This window comes from Typha angustifolia, chromosome 6 (genome assembly GCF_048772165.1).
Source record: "Typha angustifolia cultivar Huaian chromosome 6, ASM4877216v1, whole genome shotgun sequence".
NCBI lineage: Eukaryota > Viridiplantae > Streptophyta > Magnoliopsida > Poales > Typhaceae > Typha > Typha angustifolia.
In genome coordinates, this window is record NC_133244.1 from 6,252,969 (window position 1) to 6,272,505 (window position 19,537).

At 36.2% G+C, this 19,537-nt stretch overlaps 3 protein-coding genes across 3 annotated transcripts; 1 reads left to right on the plus strand and 2 right to left on the minus strand.

Moving 5' to 3' along the window:
• Nucleotides 1-6,567, plus strand: LOC140761688 (dnaJ protein ERDJ3B). Its single transcript, XM_073099118.1, has 10 exons — nt 1-247; nt 333-481; nt 594-720; nt 2,484-2,598; nt 2,939-3,055; nt 3,324-3,410; nt 4,739-4,798; nt 4,880-4,957; nt 5,972-6,043; nt 6,135-6,567. Exons 1-10 carry the CDS (start codon nt 177-179, stop codon nt 6,291-6,293), a joined length of 1,035 nt encoding a protein of 344 aa, XP_072955219.1. The 5' UTR covers nt 1-176; the 3' UTR covers nt 6,294-6,567.
• A 972-nt stretch (nt 6,568-7,539) lies between these two features.
• On the minus strand, nt 7,540-10,246 carry LOC140761741 (uncharacterized). The gene is made up of 3 exons (XM_073099196.1): nt 9,958-10,246; nt 9,531-9,750; nt 7,540-7,992 (listed from the first exon to the last, which is right to left on the minus strand). The coding sequence occupies exons 1-3, from the start codon at nt 10,155-10,157 to the stop codon at nt 7,777-7,779; spliced, it is 636 nt and encodes a 211-aa protein (XP_072955297.1). The 5' UTR covers nt 10,158-10,246; the 3' UTR covers nt 7,540-7,776.
• A 3,682-nt stretch (nt 10,247-13,928) lies between these two features.
• Nucleotides 13,929-18,903, minus strand: LOC140761740 (probable beta-D-xylosidase 2). Its single transcript, XM_073099195.1, has 7 exons — nt 18,487-18,903; nt 16,297-16,578; nt 16,002-16,171; nt 15,754-15,851; nt 15,207-15,560; nt 14,707-15,123; nt 13,929-14,582 (listed from the first exon to the last, which is right to left on the minus strand). The coding sequence occupies exons 1-7, from the start codon at nt 18,889-18,891 to the stop codon at nt 13,981-13,983; spliced, it is 2,328 nt and encodes a 775-aa protein (XP_072955296.1). The 5' UTR covers nt 18,892-18,903; the 3' UTR covers nt 13,929-13,980.
• Nucleotides 18,904-19,537: the final 634 nt, after the last annotated feature.

A 19,537-nucleotide genomic window follows, 5' to 3' on the forward strand; every position in this document is an offset into this window, starting at 1 on the left:
CCGTTTTTATTCCAAGGAACGAATCCATTCACGCAGGAAGGAGACGAGCGGGTAGACGAACACCAGACCCTAATCTTACTTCCGGAATCCTCGAATTCGCCAATCCAGTCCTTATCTCCGATCCATTTAACCCTAATTCAGACCTAGATTGCTCGGATCGGAGCTAAAGAGCTCCGATGGCGCTGCCGAGATCGGGCATACTGCTTCTCGCCATTCTTCTATTGCAGGCTTTCTCTGTCTTAGAAGGGTACGATCAGGAATAATGCTTTAATCGAGTTAAATTTTGGATGTTTTTTAAAATTGTTTTTGTGACTTTTTGTGGGGGCTTTTAGGAAGAGCTATTACGATGTGTTGCAAGTGCCGCGGGGCGCTTCGGAGGAGCAGATCAAGAGGGCGTACAGGAAGCTTGCGTTGAAGTATCATCCTGATAAAAATCCTGGAAACGAGGAGGCGAACAAGAGATTCGCCGAGATCAACAATGGTGTGGAGAGCTTTTGATATCTGCTTGAGTTTGTTTGTATCTTGATTCACTCCGTGCTCACAAGATCTTATGCTCTGGTCCCTTCTTTCCCCCTTTTTTCAATGGTTACTAGCGTATGAAGTGTTGACGGATCAGGAGAAGAGAAAGATCTACGATCGGTATGGCGAGGAGGGTCTGAAGCAGTATGCTGGTAGTGGGGGAAGAGGTGCTGGGATGAACATCCAGGACATCTTTAACAAGTGAGCATGCACCGATCATGAATCTCATTTATTTGTACGTTAGTGATCTTGAATGCAGTGTCGAGTCCTTTGCGAGACATCATTGGATTGCTTTACATGTTGCTTCGGTAAAGAATAGTAGTTATATCTTTTTGCATGCCCAATGCTAGTTATTCAGATGATGCTTTTCATGCTTCATATGGCACACAGAAAGTTGTCATCTTATTAAGCAACAAGCTAGCATGCAAGAGGAAAATGCCTATTTGTGAATGCATTGTAAGGATCTGACTTCCCAGTCTCTGTTCTTTTCACGCTATTTGAATCCTTTCATTTTCTTTTTCTTGTAAATTGTTTTCTCTATTGAATTGGTTTGGTTCGGGGTTGGTCCTAACCTGTTAAAGATAGATCAAGTTTGATTGTAGTCTCCCGATAAGCTTAATCAATTGCCACCCTGAATCCTGGTCATCAAATATTGATAAGTTTATTATTTGCTTTGATTGATTACTACCAGATTTACAACCATTTGTATGGGACCAAGAAAATCCAAATTATTTAATATCCTTGGATATAATCCACAATTAATACTGAGAAAAAAATAATAGATAGTTACCTAGGTTAATAAGAACTTAAGAGAGACTATTCATCTTTCTTATCTAGTCCTCTCCTTGAACTTGCAATCCATAATTTTCTTGAACATGTGTTTTTAAACTTCCAAGAGATACTTGAATAGGTATAGGTCATATATAATTATATATCTCTCAGACGTTATTAATTGGAAGCAGAGTCTTCTGAGATATATAAAAAATAACTGTGTACTTTGTAATTGGAATAGAATGATAACTTTCGATCAGCCAACAAAGTCCATTGCTTTTATGCACTAAGCACTTCTAACAACTCAATCTTGATTAAAAGCATATATGGTATGTTAAGTTAGACTGCTAGAGTAGTCAAAACCATCCTTTTATGGATCATCATTTTTAACAATTAAAATAATATAGACATATAGGAAAATGAGTAAAAACATAGGCCCTTCAACCGTTGACACTCAAAAATTTATCCTCGGACATCAGTGTAAGAGGTCTTACATGCTACTGGTCAGTGGTGAACTGCTGATGTGGTGTCTCCACCACATAAATTAGCACTTAGGCTTGACAATCCTTTTTTGTTGATACTACTAAAAGTTATTGAGATTCTAATATAGAATTTGCCCAGAAGTTCACCCTTTGATAAATATAAATCTTTCAATAAGCTGTTTCTTCTATCTCCTGTGAGGCTCCAAACTTTGATGATTTCAACTCATTGTTATGAACTGACATAAAGAAGAGTACGGCAATTTCCATTACTCCAGTTGCCTGGCCACAAATTTTTCTCTTAATTCAAATCTAAATGTAATATAAACATTGTATACCATAATCAGCGAGCCAAATTTTGTTGTGTGTAATTAATTAACAATTAGCATAGTATCATGCTTTAGGGCTTCAGTATACGGTGACTATTTTCTTTCTGCTCGTTTCATTTCCTACAACATTGTTTATAGTTTAGACTATATTTCTTTCCTAAATGTCCTGAATGGGCATTTTCCATTGATATGCTTTATCTTATTTGTTGGTTCATGTCCTCATGATAGTTTCTTTTGGTTAATTATATATGATCAGGGTTTCAGATTTATACTAATTAGAAATGTTAGTATAACATCTTTAATTGGCATCTTTTAATTGCTGATAGAATCATAGACCTGTCAATTAAACAACCAGATCATTTCTTATGTATGACATTTGTTTCAGTTTTTTTGGTGGTGGTGGGGCAGAAGAGGAGGAAGAGGTGATTGTTAAAGGTGATGACGTGATTGTTGAATTGGATGCTACGTTAGAAGATCTGTATATGGGAGGTTCTTTAAAGGTAATGCAGCTCTCAATAAATTTTACAGAATTGTTATTGTGACAAGTCTTCTAGTCATTTTTATTCCAAAGTTATATCACCTAATGGACACTGCTAAGATACTATCTCATTCTCAAATTATCATTTTTGGAACTACTTTATAGCATTTAAATAGTATTGCAAGCTTTCATCAGCACCTAGGATTTGTAAGTTCAGGATTAACTAACACATTTTGCTTGTCCTTTAATATTTAACTGACACTATGTAGTTTGTTGCGTATCACATTTGGTGAAGTAGAACAAAGCAATTAGTTTCTAACAGTTCTCAATTGTCTTATTCTTGTTTATGCTTTGGGATGCAGGTTTGGAGGGAGAAAAATGTCATAAAGCCAGCTCCTGGCAAGAGGCGCTGCAACTGTAGAAATGAAGTTTATCATAGGCAAATTGGCCCAGGAATGTTTCAGCAGATGACAGAGCAGGTACTGCATTTAGTTGTTTGGTGATTCCATTATAGGTTAATCTCTTGCAGTGTCCATCAAAATATGAACCACAGAACCACTTGTTAAAAGAAAAATTGATTGAGTTGTAACATGACTCCTTAGATATTAGATCAACTAAAGTTCGGGGACATGGTAACTATATTTGATAATTTTATATATTCTTGTTCTCCATGCCTTGGCATGTAGAATAGTAGAAGTTTAAATAACATGGCTGCTCTATATTATGATTATGTGTTTTCTGATTCAGGTCTGTGAGGAATGTCCGAATGTAAAGTATGAGCGAGAAGGTTATTTTGTCACTGTGGATATTGAAAAGGGGATGCAAGATGGACAAGTAAGAAACTAAGATTCATTTGTTTACATCTTATTTATTAGATGTATGTCTTCTGTAATGATTCTCAGAATGCATGTCAGTTTTGCTTCTGCAACAATTTTATGTCTTGCAAGGTCAAGGTCTTGCTGATTTTGAGATTTTCTCAGTCTGCATTAGTGACTTGATCTCTGGGCTTTTCTTACTCATATTTGCCTAATGGCTTCATCAATTGGTTTCTGAGCATATTTCTTAGCCATTGTTTTTGTCTTTCATATTCTCATTACTACATTTTTGCCAAGTTCTATAAAGTTCTGAGCTAAGACTAAATGCTTTTTGGGCCTTCCAATTTTGCCACAATTCCCTATTGAAACAAACCTTTTTACTGCTGATTGATGCACCAAATAACTCTTTTGGTGCTTCATTTATCTAATTAACCAACTTAGTTCACATTTTATTAGCATCCTCTTTTTTGTGAGGTATGTTCTTGTTCTCTTATTAATTTCTCTTATTAATTTATTAGTGAACTCTTCACCTTTTTGCATTTTGAATTCTACCAGCTAATCATAGGGCACCTCCACTATTTTTTTTTCTTTTCCATATTCTTAAGCATATATTGCACATTATTGACATGGGTGTGATCCAGCTCTCTCTGCTATAACTTCGGAATAATTACATATTAGTACATCTACTTTTCTAGTAATGGAAAGGTCAATGACTAATTAATTCACTCTTAAAAGCAAGGATCGCTTTAGTATGAAATAACTTCTTATTTTCTCTTTAATTCACTTAAATCAATTTCTTGTTGTTATGCTTTTTTTTAGAGCATTCATGGGGCATAAGGATCTCTTTGATATGAAATAACTCGAGTTCATTAGTTAACATTTACCCTGAGAATTTGACACTCGTAAAACTTTTCTTGTTTATACTTGGTGATTTTCCTGGTTTGTAATGTCACTGCATTCATCTCTGTTTCAGTCTCTCCTATTTGAGTCAGTCTTCTGTTACACTGCATTCATCTCTTTAGTTCACTTGATTTCTTTTTCTTTTTGTTATGCTTGTTTTTCAGAGCATCAATTTGTGGGACACGATGATCTCATCGGTAGGAAATAACTTGAGTTTACTATGTTATATCTATTGTTAAGAAGTTGATGCACATAAAGCTTTTCTTGATTATATTTGGTGATTCTTTCCTGGTTTGTAGTGGTGTTGCATTCATCTCTATTCAGTCTGCGCGTTTTGAATCGGTCTTCTATTTGCATATATTTGTTTGTTGAGTTTGTGGTTTCTTAGTCTGTGCAATATTAGTTATTTAATTTCTTATTGATCAACATTTTTTGGATCCTTTGCAGGAGGTGTCATTCTATGAAGATGGTGAACCTAAAATTGATGGAGAATCTGGTGATCTGAAGGTTTTACTCTTCTTATTTACATCAGAATGAATTTACTTTTAGATGAAGTTGATCACTGAAATGAATCCATTTTATGAGCAGTTTAGGATTCGAACAGCACCACATGGGCACTTCAGAAGAGAAGGCAATGATCTGCATACAACAGTCACAATTCCACTGGTGTGTTATTTTCTCCAAATAATTTCTTTTTCTTTTTTTCTTCCAGTCTTGTCACTCTTACTTCTAGCATTAATATCTCTTGTGTACAAGTCTTATATATGAATGTGTGCTCTGTAAAAAAATTTAAAAAATATTTCATTTCTCTCTGCAACTAGATAGTATCATTTCTGCTCATATCCGGCCTTGCCCTTTCCACAGAATACTGCTTCCCAGCTTATCAATTCTTCTTATAATCCAATGTAGAAGGGCAAAAAATGAAAAATAGTACAAAGGAGTGGCACTAAGCACTGAATTTATCAATGTGATTTTTTCCCATAAGGACAATAATTTTTCTATCTACCCCACAGGCATTTTCTCAATTTTATCAATCACAAGAAATCAATCATTTATCCTCGACTTGCAGTTAGTTAAAGGCAGCCACATGTATTTAATAGGCAAACTTTCCTTATTATAATCCATCATCTTAGCATAACTTCTTTTTTTCAAATCTTTGCACAAATAAATCAGAGAACTCTTTTCAAAATTAATCTTCTGATTAGACACAGCTTTAAAACAGCATAGTAAAAGTTCTAAAGTGAATTTTGGCAGGAATTTAATAAGATATTTAGCTGGACGCATCTTCATAGCCTATCGTCCTTTTGAAATGACAAGTTGTTGGAAAAGAAAATTCACACCCTACATTTTCATGATTTTATGGTTTACATCTTACCTTTCTAGTCTTCTATTCTGGACTTTATTTTCAAAACATGCCTCATGTTGACCAAGATTTTTGTAAAGGTACAAAGGAAGAATATTCCATTAGTGTTGACCTTAATTTTTCAAAAATACCCTCGCCTAAATCTTTGAACAGAGTTGCTTCTGGAGGGTGATTCACAGTTAGTGTGTTTGGTTATAAAGGTAGATGCTGATTAGTAACCCTAGTGGAAACTAATTTGAAACTTTCTCCCCTTAATCATTCTTGTCTTTGGTTTTGTTGAGAAGTTTTTTATCTCAAATCTTTTCGCTCTCTTGCAGCTCCAAGCTCTAGTAGGTTTTGAGAAAACCATCAAACATCTTGATGAACATATGGTGGAAATTGGCACCAAGGTTAGTACATAGTCAGTCAATCATTATCCTACATCTTTGCACAAGCTATTCTATCTTTTCTCATCATTCTATTGGTGGTTTAAAATCCTAGGGCGTCACTAAACCGAAAGAGGTTAGAAAGTTCAAAGGAGAAGGTATGCCGTTGTACCAAAGCGCAAAGAAAGGAGATCTGTATGTCACATTTGAGGTCGTGTTCCCCAAATCACTAACTGAAGACCAGAAGACTAAGATCAAAGCGGTTCTTTCCTAGAGCTGTAGCTGGCAATCTCGGCACGCATTTAACTTGTTAGTTGTACAGCCCCTGGAAATTTTCCAATTTAACTCGTGTGGGAACAATCTTAATGTTCTCGTTTCATGTTCCCAGCTTCCATGGGGTGCTTATATCTCCCTTGTTTCTAGTTTTGTATTTTTTTTTATCACAGCGGGATGTAACTTAGAAAATTACACCAGTTAATTGGAATGTTGATCAGGTTATTATCAATGTTTCTAACTTTCTATATAGAAGAGTAATACTCATTTCTAAATGGTGCTTGTTTTTTTAATAAATTATAACTCTTTTATATATATATATATATATATATATATATATATATTATAGTTAAGTTCTTATTTATACATATTTTAATTAAATTTTATATAAATAAACTTATATAATAAGTTATGCATAAAATTTTATCACAGATAGATAACATGATAAAGTTATGTATATTTTTTAAACAAAATTTTTAGCAAAATTAATATATTTATTCATAATTCGTAATTAAATTTGAATTCTTACATAAATATTTTAAGATAATTATTATGTCTTACGACCAAACAAATAAAATATAAGTACAATTATAAATATAAATAATTTATATTTTAAAATATATATAAAGTTATCTTTAGAAAATTTTATGAACAAACTAGATGAAACCTATTTATTTTTAGTATATATAAAAAAGTGAAATATAAAATAAAATTGAACGATTTTTTTTTTTTGTTAGTTGGTTTAGATGGATAATATTGATGAAAAAGTAGAAGTTTTGTGAGTCGAGTAGTTAAGAATAGGCTGCTTTCAAACTAGTTCCAAAGTGCGAATGGTCCAAGCTTCCACTACTTCAGGCACACGGAGTAGTCTAATCTAATCTATTAAACTCAGATTAAATCAAGTTGAACAGAAACTGAAGAATGTTCCCTTTTCTTAGAAAGAATAAAAATTTATGGCCACTTTCAGAGTAGTACATCCAAGGACATGCTGGGATAATATGTTCACTTCGAGATCCATCCCCTCATAAACATTTGCCAGATTCTTTTCGTTCGCATCAAAAGTTTTCCTGCCAGCTTCAGCATAAATCAAATTTACTAAACATACATAAATTGTATGCTGAGAAACTGAGAAAGTAAAGTCAAACTTGTAATTTGCTGTCAGCAAAAGTATCGAGAACTGTACTATTATTGCCTGAGAAGAAAATAGAAAAGGATAGTAAGTAATGACATCAATTGTAGAATTTAGATGTCAAACAGATCATATAGAATTGATAGGCTGAGTTATTAGTCCATCCGTGAGAGTAAGCCACAAATAAGCCCATACATCTCCTTGTATGTTGTGGAAACATGTGATTCAACCATATTGGCTAAAATAGAAGATTTTACAACTTTCCACAAACAATAAAAATTGCCCCATGGTCACTGAAACAGATGAAATGGATATCTAGAAGAGATCTTCTGCAATGAATGGCCAGGCGGCATGCTCACAGGTGAATTTTACCAGCCAAGTACCATGAATGCATGGCAAGGCTACCGAATGCCATGATGTTGGCAAGCGAAGACAGTCCGTGGATCATTCCGAATTTCTTGTTCATTGCTGCAAGATTAGGATTAGATTTTGCCACTTCCACATTCTTTGACCATCCAACTTCTTCACCAATGCTCAGATCTCTCTCGATTTTGTGCCTCTTCTTCATCATCTGGGAGGAGAATAACAATAAGTAATATCTCCCTATAAAGCAAATACTTTATGATGTACAGATCCAATCAACGAAAAATAACCACCACACATGAGGACGATTGGTTACAGTCTATAGTACAATGATTCCTATGCTATGTGAATTTTAACTTGAACTACTATGTTCTATTGAAATTTCTTGAAGATGGTAGATTCAAAGCTGTGTAACTCCATTCATATTTAACCAGACAAACCTAGGTCATCAAGTCAAAGTTTAACAAAGGATATATTGTGCTAATCAATAAAAGAAACAAAAAGCTATATTATGAACATCACAGGAAAGGTAATATAGAAGAAATGTAAAGCAGGTAAATTTAACTGGTTCATATATCAAAACATTTAATTTAGAATTGAGATTTAGATGCATGAAGGCATCCATTCTCGGGTTATAGTTTTCAGTCCTGGATCACACATGCATCAGATGGAAATATTACTGCAAGTGAGGAAGAGGACCAGTGCACAGTTTGCTTTTAAGTATTCTAATGAAGTATTGTTAACCTCATTTAGTGCTATCATGATATCTAGATTGCATTTCCCAAGTTCTAGAAATTCTTTTACTGTGACTCTTTAAACTTGGTGGACAGTTGTTCAATAATGAACTTGTTAAAAAGCTAAGAATTCTTTAAAATGATAAAGTAAGCATTTAAAGTTTCACTAGAACTTCATAGATGTTCAAAGACTTGTTTACACTTTACAAGCAGCGATATCTACAATTTAACAGTTAACTTTGTGATAGTTCCAGTTAGAAGGCAACTCAATACATGATTCCCATAGATCTTAAAAGCTTTTTTTATCTAAGAATTTGTCTTTTAGTAATATCTAATAGACTACTCAACATACACATATTTAGGCTTTACAAACTAAGGTTAGATACATATGTTAGGATACTATTATCCACAACTTCAGAAAAATGTGATTATGGTGAATACATAAACGTAGCTGTTATATAGATATTTCGGTTTTACAAATTAAGGCTAGATGATACATAGCCACAACTGTAGACCACATTATATCTGTAAATAACCTTACAACAATATTTTGAGGCTGGGTGACTGCTAATTTTTGTATTGCTTAATTCATATATATTCTGGTTCTTTTTTTTTTTAATACAACTATTCATTTATGATAGTTTCAGCAGACACACTTATTGACAGATTATTAATTGATAATGCATTTAATATGCGTTTGTATAGTGAGGAAATCTCATTTTGTTCTCATATACTATTGAATGATCTACAGGAGAAAATAAATTTGGTAACCATCCACCAACAAGAATAAAGAAAAAGAAAAATCATTTGAGGTGGTTGATTCTATATTAATTATTAACCACTTCAAAAGAAAAAAAAATCCTATTTGAACGGATACAATATATAGTCAACATACAAAAGAATAACAATTAATTGTAATATATAGTCAACATACAAAAGAATAACAATTAATTGTAGTGCAACTGTGCAACAAAGATGATATTTCAACAAGACCACAGAACAAAAGTATTACCTCAATAGTCATGGGAGTGAATACAAGTAGGTTGGAGAGATCAAAGCTGAGGGCGGCGAGGAGGAATCCAAGCTGATATTTTTCAAGGGACGAGGCCGACTTCCATGGATGAAGGTATGCAAATGCCGCAACCGATACGGCCGCAGATACAGACACCACCATGAAGTACGCCGGGAACATCTTGCTTTGGAGATTCCCAAACTGATGCCTCGGCAAATTCCTTCATATTTTCACAAAAGACCGAAATCAAATTCCAGAAAGATAGAATAACTATCCTAATGCAACCAAGAAGCAATTTTTTCATCAAAATAGCGATTAAAACTGCAAAATCTCTATCGAGAATGGGAATTTACTATCCTAATGTGATCAATATATCAATCATAACTTGGAAAATTGAGTTGGGTTACGGGGAAATAGGGAGGTTTACTTGAACATGATGATGCCACCGATGAAGGTGACCCAAAGGGCAGCGCCCCACGAGGTAGCGAAGCAGAGGAGGTGGGAAAGCTTGGCGATGGATACGGCGAGGTCAGGGGAGTCCGGGCGCGACCCGAACACGTCAGGGGCGAAGACGACTCCGACGGCGAAGAAGGATGCTGCAGTGAGGAAACGAGTCGCCCACCCCATGGGAGAAATCTAGGGTTAGGGTTTGAGTATGGGAATTTCGGGGGAAGAAGAGAGAAATAGTAGGGGAAGAAAGGGGGGGGATAGAGAGAGGTAGGAGAGAAGCTTTAAGGAAATAGTTGTCGTTGAGGTGTACAGGTGAAGGATTTAATTCTCCTTTAATTTCCAAAATGCCATTATGAAATTAAGATAAGACAAATAATTTAATAATAACTATTAATTTCTCTCACCTAATTGAATAAAATTAACTAAAGGTACAAGTCATATCAACCGGAAGTATTTGATCACTTTTTTAAATTATAAGATTAAATTAGTTATATTTTATTTCTCTCTTAGCTATCCATTTCTTTATAAAAATAAAAATAATAATAAATTAGTAGAAGTTGACACTCTGTTATAAGGATAGCTAATAAAAAAATATTTAAATTCTAATTTTTTTTATCAACTAATTTAGTCACATATGTTAAATATTTTATATACCATTTAACTTATTGTCAGATGAAAATTAATTTTGATAACTAATTAGTTAGTATCGAATCATTAATTCTATAGTCTTCTTCTTCTTTTTCTTTTTTTTTTTTTTTTTTTTTGCGTGTGTGTGGTTAATTACACATGTTCTCAACTCCTATATGTAGTCAATTTTTACGTATATCTTTGTTGCCCGTCCATTTACTTAGTGGAATATAATAGTCGTTACAAAATTGAGAGAGTTTTAATTTATCTAAGATAGAGTGTTTCTTAATGCAGCTATGATTGATTTATTTTCTTAGTATTTTGTAATGCATCTTCTTGGAATCGCATCTGATTATTCTCCTCTGTTTATTAATCTCGGGAATCTTGAAAAATTACAAAAGGGCCCATTTTGTTTTAAGTGGTTTTTGTATGGATACCCTAAGGTTAAGGACATCATGAGCAATGCTTGGTCCTCGCATTGCACTGCCTAGAGTAGTTGCCCTCAGGATAGATGTTAGAATTATATTGTTTTGATGCAAAACTTCTTACCTAGTGGAACATACATAGCCTCGACGGTCTTGCTTGAGGTTAATTTAGCTAAGGTGAGGTATTAGATTGCGGATTTGGAATCGGGAGAGGCTCTGCATCTCCTCGGGGAGGCTGAGAGTCGCTTTTAGCTAATTTGAACCGTCGTTGCATTGCCTTGCTTGCTTAGATAATTAAACCTAAAATGACAGAAAAAGGGTAGAGTGAATTGGATCCGGGATGGGGACATTTAAGCACTAAGTTTTTCTAGTTATTTGCTAAAATTAGAAATCAAAGGAATTTTATTTGATCTTTAAACATGGACAATGGTGTTTCTTTTACCGGCATGCTCTTGTTAATTTTTAGAAAAATTTGCATATAACACTTTAATTTTTAATATGTGGTTTACGCCCTATATTTTTATTATTTGCAAATCGAATCATATGATTTAGTAAATATGTACAGAAACATCTTGGGTTAATTTGAAATAGTACTGTAAGAATATTATATTAAATAGAATGATTTTATTTTTAAAATGGCTAAAATGCCCCTAGTATGACTTAGTTGATGGTACTTTTATAATTATTTTAGCATAGTTAATTTAACTCAGAGGTTTGGTTAAGTTCAACTAAGAATTTAACATCAAAATATTTTATGTATGTATTTACTAAATTATAGGGCTCAATTTGTAAATGGTAAAAATATAGAGTGTAAACTATAAATTTACTAAAAGATAAGGTGTTATATGCAAATTTTCCTATTCTTTAATTGAATCTGTGGTGTCAGATAATGTTGTGACTAGTAATGGTGAATTGTGCTTCAATATCTCTTCTATTGATGTCTCTAACCATGATGATATCCTTCGGCCTTATTCTGATACCAAAGTTAGGTCGGTCATGGTCTATGCCAGTGAATAAAGTTCTTCGTTTGGATAGTTTTTAACACTTAATCATATTACCTAAAACATAGCTAGAGGGTATTATCCCTTTTTAGAATAAGGGATTATGAGGACACACTTAATCGTATTGATAAGAAATTGGCTAACTGAAAGAAGTCAAACTTAGGCCAGTCAGCCGCCCTGACTCCCATAAACTCTGAGTTAAACCCGATTCTATTACATCATTTTTCTTCTACTTTGACCCCCTAAGCCATAGTGGATAGGACTAGTAAGATGGCTAGGCAGTTCCTTTGAGATAAGGGCAAGGGTAAAAGAGAACTCCACCTTATTAATTGGACCCTATCACCAAGACTAAAAACCAAGGGCTCCTTACCATAAAAATTTTGAGATCTACCCGTTTGTCTCTCATGTCGAAAAGGGCTTTGAAGATTCTAAATCATCATCGTAATTGTGGACTTAGCTAGTTCAAGCCAAGTACAGGGACAAGAGGACATCTACCCCAGAAAAACTTTGCACACACCCGGTAGAGATACTTTGAAATTGTTAAAAGTGTCAAGACCACCTCCATCTCCAATGGTCCGTGGATTGACTACATTTATATTGCTAAATGGCTTACCTTTAAGAATATGAACTTAGTTAGCAGGGTTCATAAAGTTTCTGAATTGATCTACAAAAGATTTAGAATGAAACATGTATTTCTAACTTATTTGGTCATATTCTAAGTGAAAGGATTGTTGCTATATGCCTCACATTTAGTGGACTAGATGGTGTATCACTTTGGTCGTAATATGTCTATCATATATGACCTTAGGCATTGCTATCTCTAAGTCGGTTCGTAATATGTTGAACAATATTGAACCCTCAGATTCCACTATTTGGAAAGGTTGGAAAGCAATCTAATAGTCGACGATCCCTCCTAAAATTAAAATTTTCCTCTGAAAGCCAGCCTGAAAATTATCACCTACGAGAAATAATAATAATTTGGATGGCAATCGTATGTGTCAATATTTAAAGTGTGCATTCTATGTGCAACCTCATGTTGTTAGGTTTATTAGGTAACCATTGCACTGCAGTGGTTAAGACATGTGAAGAATGTGGAGATTAGTTTTTAACGGCTCTGATTGAACTAGGATAAATATATTCCAAATTATTTTATATTTTAAATAAAAGATAGATGTCACAAGATTCAAATTCCACACTTAGAAGAGAATGTATCCTTGGCTTGGCTCTAAGCAAGTATTCGAAATGAGGTATGAGCAGATCATCATCCTATCTCAAGATTAATAAGGGTGTTTAGGTAGTGGTCTGACTCAATAACTCGACCTAATTATTGACTCGTTGGTGCGGTGGCGTAGAAAAGCAGCAAGACAGTTTGGGGCTTAGTATTTTAGCTAAATAGTTTAGTATATTGGCTAAGCAGAATTATTTAGCTCAAAAGTTTAATCGAGCTCTCAACTCGGCTCAAATTAACTTGGAACATATATTATAGAAATTTAGTTCTACTTATTTATTTATAGTTGTTCTAGCATAGCACAGATGGTTAGAAATCCAACTTATTATAGTTTATCAAGACACTATGTTGTTTGTTTTTAAATAAAGTTTCACTTTAGTCTCACATCGAAAACTAACAAACTTAAAATTAAAATAAAAAAAATTGGATGAATGATTAGCTATCTAATTAGACCCAAAACAAAAAGGAAAAATGGAAATAAAAAGAAATAAAATGAAAGAGTAGATAGAGAAGAGAGGAACAAAGGTACTACTAGCAAATTAAACGTTGCTTTTTTATTCATAATAATTTAACTTGATCTCCACCCTAAACCCCCTTCTGAGTTGTAAGGCATCGATCATAAATTACAAATTATCTGATATTAAAGAATAGTATATAAGGGTCTTTTGCTTGGTAGTAATAATTTTGTAAGAATATCTCGCAATTAAGGTATATAAGAGTTATATTCTCAGCCCGTCGACTTTTACCGAGATCGAGTGGGTCAACTCTCCTCCAATTTGAAGGTTGTGGTCACCGATTGGGATTCTTCGGATCCCATCCACACTCGCGAAGCTGAGATCCTTACATACGTCTATTTTTATTATCACTCTAATCTGCCGTCCGGCAACCACGTAGACCTTTTTGAACGCCACAAGCTGCTTAGTTGGCGCTGAGTGCCCAACCGGCGGGTTAGAGTAGACTAGCACGGTGTGGGTCCCATCACGACGGCCGAGGTTTTTGACGTCCACGTGGAGGAGGATGTGGAGGCCATCACACTGTGCGTGGATGACCGGAACCGTTCGATTTAACTCAATCAAGTTAACGTAGTTGGCTCGGAGGCGGTTGCTGATCGGGATTGCGAACTCGGCAGGGGCTCGAGCCAAGGAGTGGGAGAATGTGGTGTAGCTAAGCCCATGACCAAAAGGATATACTACCGGGCCAGTATAGAATCGATACGAACGGCCTGGATAATTTTTAGACGGGTCTGCACGCATGGCCATGGTGGTCATAGGAACTTTTTCCACGTACTCTTCAGGATACCATGTCACTGGCAACTTACCACCTACGAGAAATAATAATAATAATAATAATAATAATAATAATTTTATTACTATTACTACTATTATTATTATGTTGAGGTACTTCAATGAAAATAATGATATCATAACATAGTTTTTTATACGCACCAGGGTTGTAGGCACCAAAGATAACGTCGGCGATCGCTGCACCTCCGGCCTGGCCCGGATAACCGACCCAAAGAATGGACTTGATCATACGGTTGTTCTCCGCGAATGAAACATCAACTGGCCCGCCACACATGAGGACCAAGACGGAGGGACCCTGCGAAGCCGCCGCCACCTTTAACACGAGCTCCTGCTGTCTGCCAGGAAGGAGGAGGCTTTCTCGATCTCTCCCCTCCGCCTCGATTGATTGATCGAGCCCGACGACCATGATTGTCGCGTCAGCTTGGCGGGCCGCAGCCACGGCCGCGTCGATAGGTTGGTCGTCGCCGGTGCAAGCCACGTTGGTGCAGCCCATCTGGTGAATAGTCTTCGCATACCTTCCAATCCCTTGGAGAGGACTTGTATATCCACAAGGAACACCTATATACATATAAGGCTTATGTTGGTATGCTTTACTACAAACTCAGATCAATTGGGCCTTGGTCCAAAGGGACAGGCATTACCGGCATAATTCCCTATCATTGTGACAGTGGCATCCGAGTTCGGACCAATAACGGCGACGGTGCGGAGGTTAGCAGTGGAGAGTGGCAAAGCTCCTCTTTTACTGTTCTTGAGGAGGACAATTCCTTGGCGAGCTGCCTCAGCGGCCAGCTCTTGATGGGAGGAGCTACAAACATCATTTGGGCCGAGATCTCCGAAGTGCTGTTCCGATGGCTCGCCATCGTACATCCCTAGTCTCATTTGGACGGCAACCGTATGCGTCACCGCCGCGTCGATATCACCATCACTGACTTTCCCTTTTTGCACCGCACTCCCGGTGTGCTGCGCCAAGAAAGATCCGCAGTCTAGATCCAAGCCTACATAAAGCCCAAATTAAGAATAGGTTCATAGAATATAATTCTTTATATGATCATCTCATATTCTACTGTTATTTATATGAACTTAGTGTACCAAAATAAATATACGTTTCCCTAGACAAAAATCACTTAAATGCATGGTGCAATTTGGAAATTTCTTAAATTTCCTTCTTCTTTTTTTCACTGAGGATACCTGCTTTAAGTGTGTCTGCCGCTGCATCTTCCGGGTTGGAAGTGTAATGCTGATTATTGTAGAGAACATCAACCGAATCACAATCTGAGACTATGTACCTGCAGGAATTAATAGAGAAATCGTACTCATCTGTCTCTCCTTTTCTTTTCTTCTTTTTTAATCACATTAAATTAAGTTTCCTACTAAAGAATTTAAAGATTGTATCGAAATATCCCAATTAGACCAGCATAATACGAGCCTACGCTTACCCATTGAGCCCCCATTGACCGCGAATTGTGTTCCGTAGATGGTTTGGGTCGGCGCAGCTGGGAATGCCGTTGACTTGGTTGTAGGAGCACATGATGCTCGCTGACTTGCCTTCCACCACGCAAGCCTTGAATGGGACGTTGAAGGTTTCCTCCAAATCTTGCTTGCTCACCTATGAAATCAAAAATAAGCCATAAAAGAAGGGAATTTTCATAAAACAACCCAAATTTTGTCGATACTTAGAATGCTAGAACTAATCCAATGCATGTGAAAATTAACGTAGAGAAGATTGAATACCACGGCGTTGAAGTGGAAGCGGTCGACGCCTTTCCAGTTGTCGAGATCGTAGGCGGTGTAGTGCTTGCAGCAGGCGGCGAGCTTGAGGCGGTTGTGGCCGTAGGGCTGCTGGAGGCCGCGGACGTACGCGGCGGCGTAGCAACCGGAGACGGTGGGGTCTTCGCCGGGGGTCTCCTGGCCGCGGCCCCACCGTGGGTCTCTGAACACGTTCACGTTCGGGCTCCACATCGTCAGCCCGGCCTGGCCACCGTTGTACATCGCCCGCGCCTCATCGGACACAGCCTGCAACCATGTCCGTTAGCCATCGACAATAAAGAAACGGGTAACCTAAAAGGGACTTTGTCGATCGCAAATTTGCTCGGCCCATCGCTTTATTCTCCTCTTCATTCTACGTATCAAGTTACGATCGACGTCTCAGTGTTTGAATTAAATAAAAGTACATTCCTATAAGCGTTCCATAAAAATAAAAATAAAAAACACTGCTACGCCAAATATGAAGTGCCATGTAGCATTTCTGAATCATTCTTGGACACTAGTAGAAGATGAGAAATTTTGACATGCATCTTAAAACCAAACTCAAGAAAAACGTTTAAACTATTAAATACTGAGAAGAAAGTTTGCAAGCAAAGCTGATCGGACGACCGCGTGGGCCCCATGGAGATTGGACGTGTTGAAGAGCAGATTATAAGATGTCCGATAAGGAACGGTTATCGAGGAAAAATAGGGTATATTATCCGGACAGGATACGACATATTCCAATTTTACAACCTCTTCCTCCAATCAAAGCGAACGGATCAAGAGACATTACCCTAGCAAACGTCAGTTCATTGCGTCGTAAGTCTCTCACTAGTCACTGGTGATGGACGGTAAAGGACTCCTTGAATTACCATGAATTTGTTCAGTAATTGATAGATTAGGGCTTTGTTATCTAGAATGCATCATATTAACGGTCTAGAGTTGACTATTTGAAAAATGCATGCCTACAACCATCTCCTTCTCACTATAAGTTTTTATTTTTTTAATAGCAAATATGGCGTGCTATGTTATCTTATTGATATGTACTTCTCTAGCTAGTAAGAAAAAGCACATCATTCGATCATTCGGTGATTTGTGAGTTCTTGACAGATCAGTTTTCAATTCTTTTTTATCAATAACTTAAACCCTAAATTTAATATAAAAATCATTTTATTATACTCCTAAATAAAATGTTTAACTTTTAAATATTTTATCATGTAAAACGTTCGATCTGATCAGCATTTTCATTGAAGAAAAATAATATACATTTTAGCGATTTAATATAAAAAAAGGACACACATAAACGCTGAAAAATTAAAACATTTTATTGGTAAAAACACTATGAGAGAAACATATAAATAAAAATATATTAAAAAATTATAACGTCATAACTTTATACTCATTTATCTATTTTAATCATAAAATATATTGTTGCGAAGACATGGAAAAGTTCTTGGAATGACGAATTGATTCTCCAAATCCAATAATACTTAGAATCACCAAAAAACGACCGTAGCTCTTCCAAATTTTATTCTAATATTTTGTAAAAATTCTTTCAAATAACACGCTTAACTCATCAGTATTTTTTAAATATAAAACGCTAAAGAGTTGAGTGATTAATTTATAAAATGAATATTTTGGTATTTTTATTTAAAAGTAAAATGCCGAAGAGTTTAACGTTTTACCTAGAGTTATTGTGTTGTAGACTCATTTTAGTATTTAAGTTTGAGTGATAGTCAATTTAAGTAAATAAAATTTAAAAAATATTTAGTTTGGTCAAAAACTCGTGATTTGTTTCTATTTACAGTCGGATAAAGTAGTTATTACCGCCATAACTATTAATACGTAAATAATAATATAGTTTTGTTCAAGAATGTCCTCCCATTGGGTGCGTCCTTTTATCACGTATTATATCTCTCGGGATAATAAAAAGAAGTGATGATATTCTTACCCCTCGTACTATTAGTTTCATGACCTCTGCTACTACTGAAAGCCTGAAACGCTACTCTACCACCAGAAATCTGGGAGTGTAAATAGGTCCAAGTTTATAACCGACAGATCTCCGCATCACTGAGGAGGCGATACTTTAATATCACCGCTTGTTTTGTTCGTTCGATTATAGCTCATGTCCTACCGAAGAGAGAAGGAATGGAAGGATAGAGTATATAGGCTTACAATTCCGATGATCTCCCAGAGCGAGGCATTGAAGGAGGCGGCCGAGGAGATGACCTGGGGGAAGCTGGTAGCGCCGGGGAAGGCGCCGCCGAACCGGACAGCCGGTCCGACGTTGGAGACGCCATGGAGCGCCTCGGACCACCACTCGTACCCCGCGATCCCGAGGCGCGGCACGCCGGCGGCTTTGTTGACGAGCATCTGGATCTTCTCCTCCCTCGTCAGCCTCCCCACCAGATCCCGAACCCTAGCCCGGATCGGAAGGCTCGTCCCGCAGAAGGGGAGCGACGCTGCCGGAGATTCGGGGGCGCACGCGAATGCCGGGCGGGAGGCGGCGGCGGCGGAGGAGGAGATGAATAGGAGGAGGAAATGGAGATGGAGAAGGAGGAGGAGGGTGGATTTGGCCATTTGGAATTTAGAGGTGGAGAGGAGCAAGGAGAGTAGCGTGGAGATGGCAATGGATAGTGGTGGGATATAAATAGGGAGGGAGGAATTGGGGGGGCGTTGGAATTAAACTAATTAAAGCCAATTTGGTTGCGGCTGAAGAAAAAAAATTAGAATAATAAAAGAAAATTTTACAAATCACACCTAAGATTTTATCTATTTTGTCGTTCACACTCTTACTTTCTTTTTATAATTCTCATTTAAGCACTAATTTAAACGGTACCAACAAAGATATATTTTATTATAATATATAAAATAATTTATAAATACTTAAATTATCTATATCTTAGAAGAGGAAAATAATGAAAAGGGTATTTTAGTAATTTAGTTGATATCAGTTAGTCAAAATAATGTCGGGATGTTAAATAAAAATTACAAAGAAAAATGAGTTAAGTTATAAAATCGTTAAAAATAAGATGTGAATCACAAAATAGACTAAATACAGGGTGTGATTTATAAAATATTTAAAATAAAATAACAACTTATAGAGATAATGTTATCCTAGTTTCTTTTTATAGTGTTTTGGTTGAAAAATAAGGATAACTATAATCGTATACTTGATAAAATTAGTATTTAGTTGTGACAGTGCGTATGGAATAAAACGATTTTG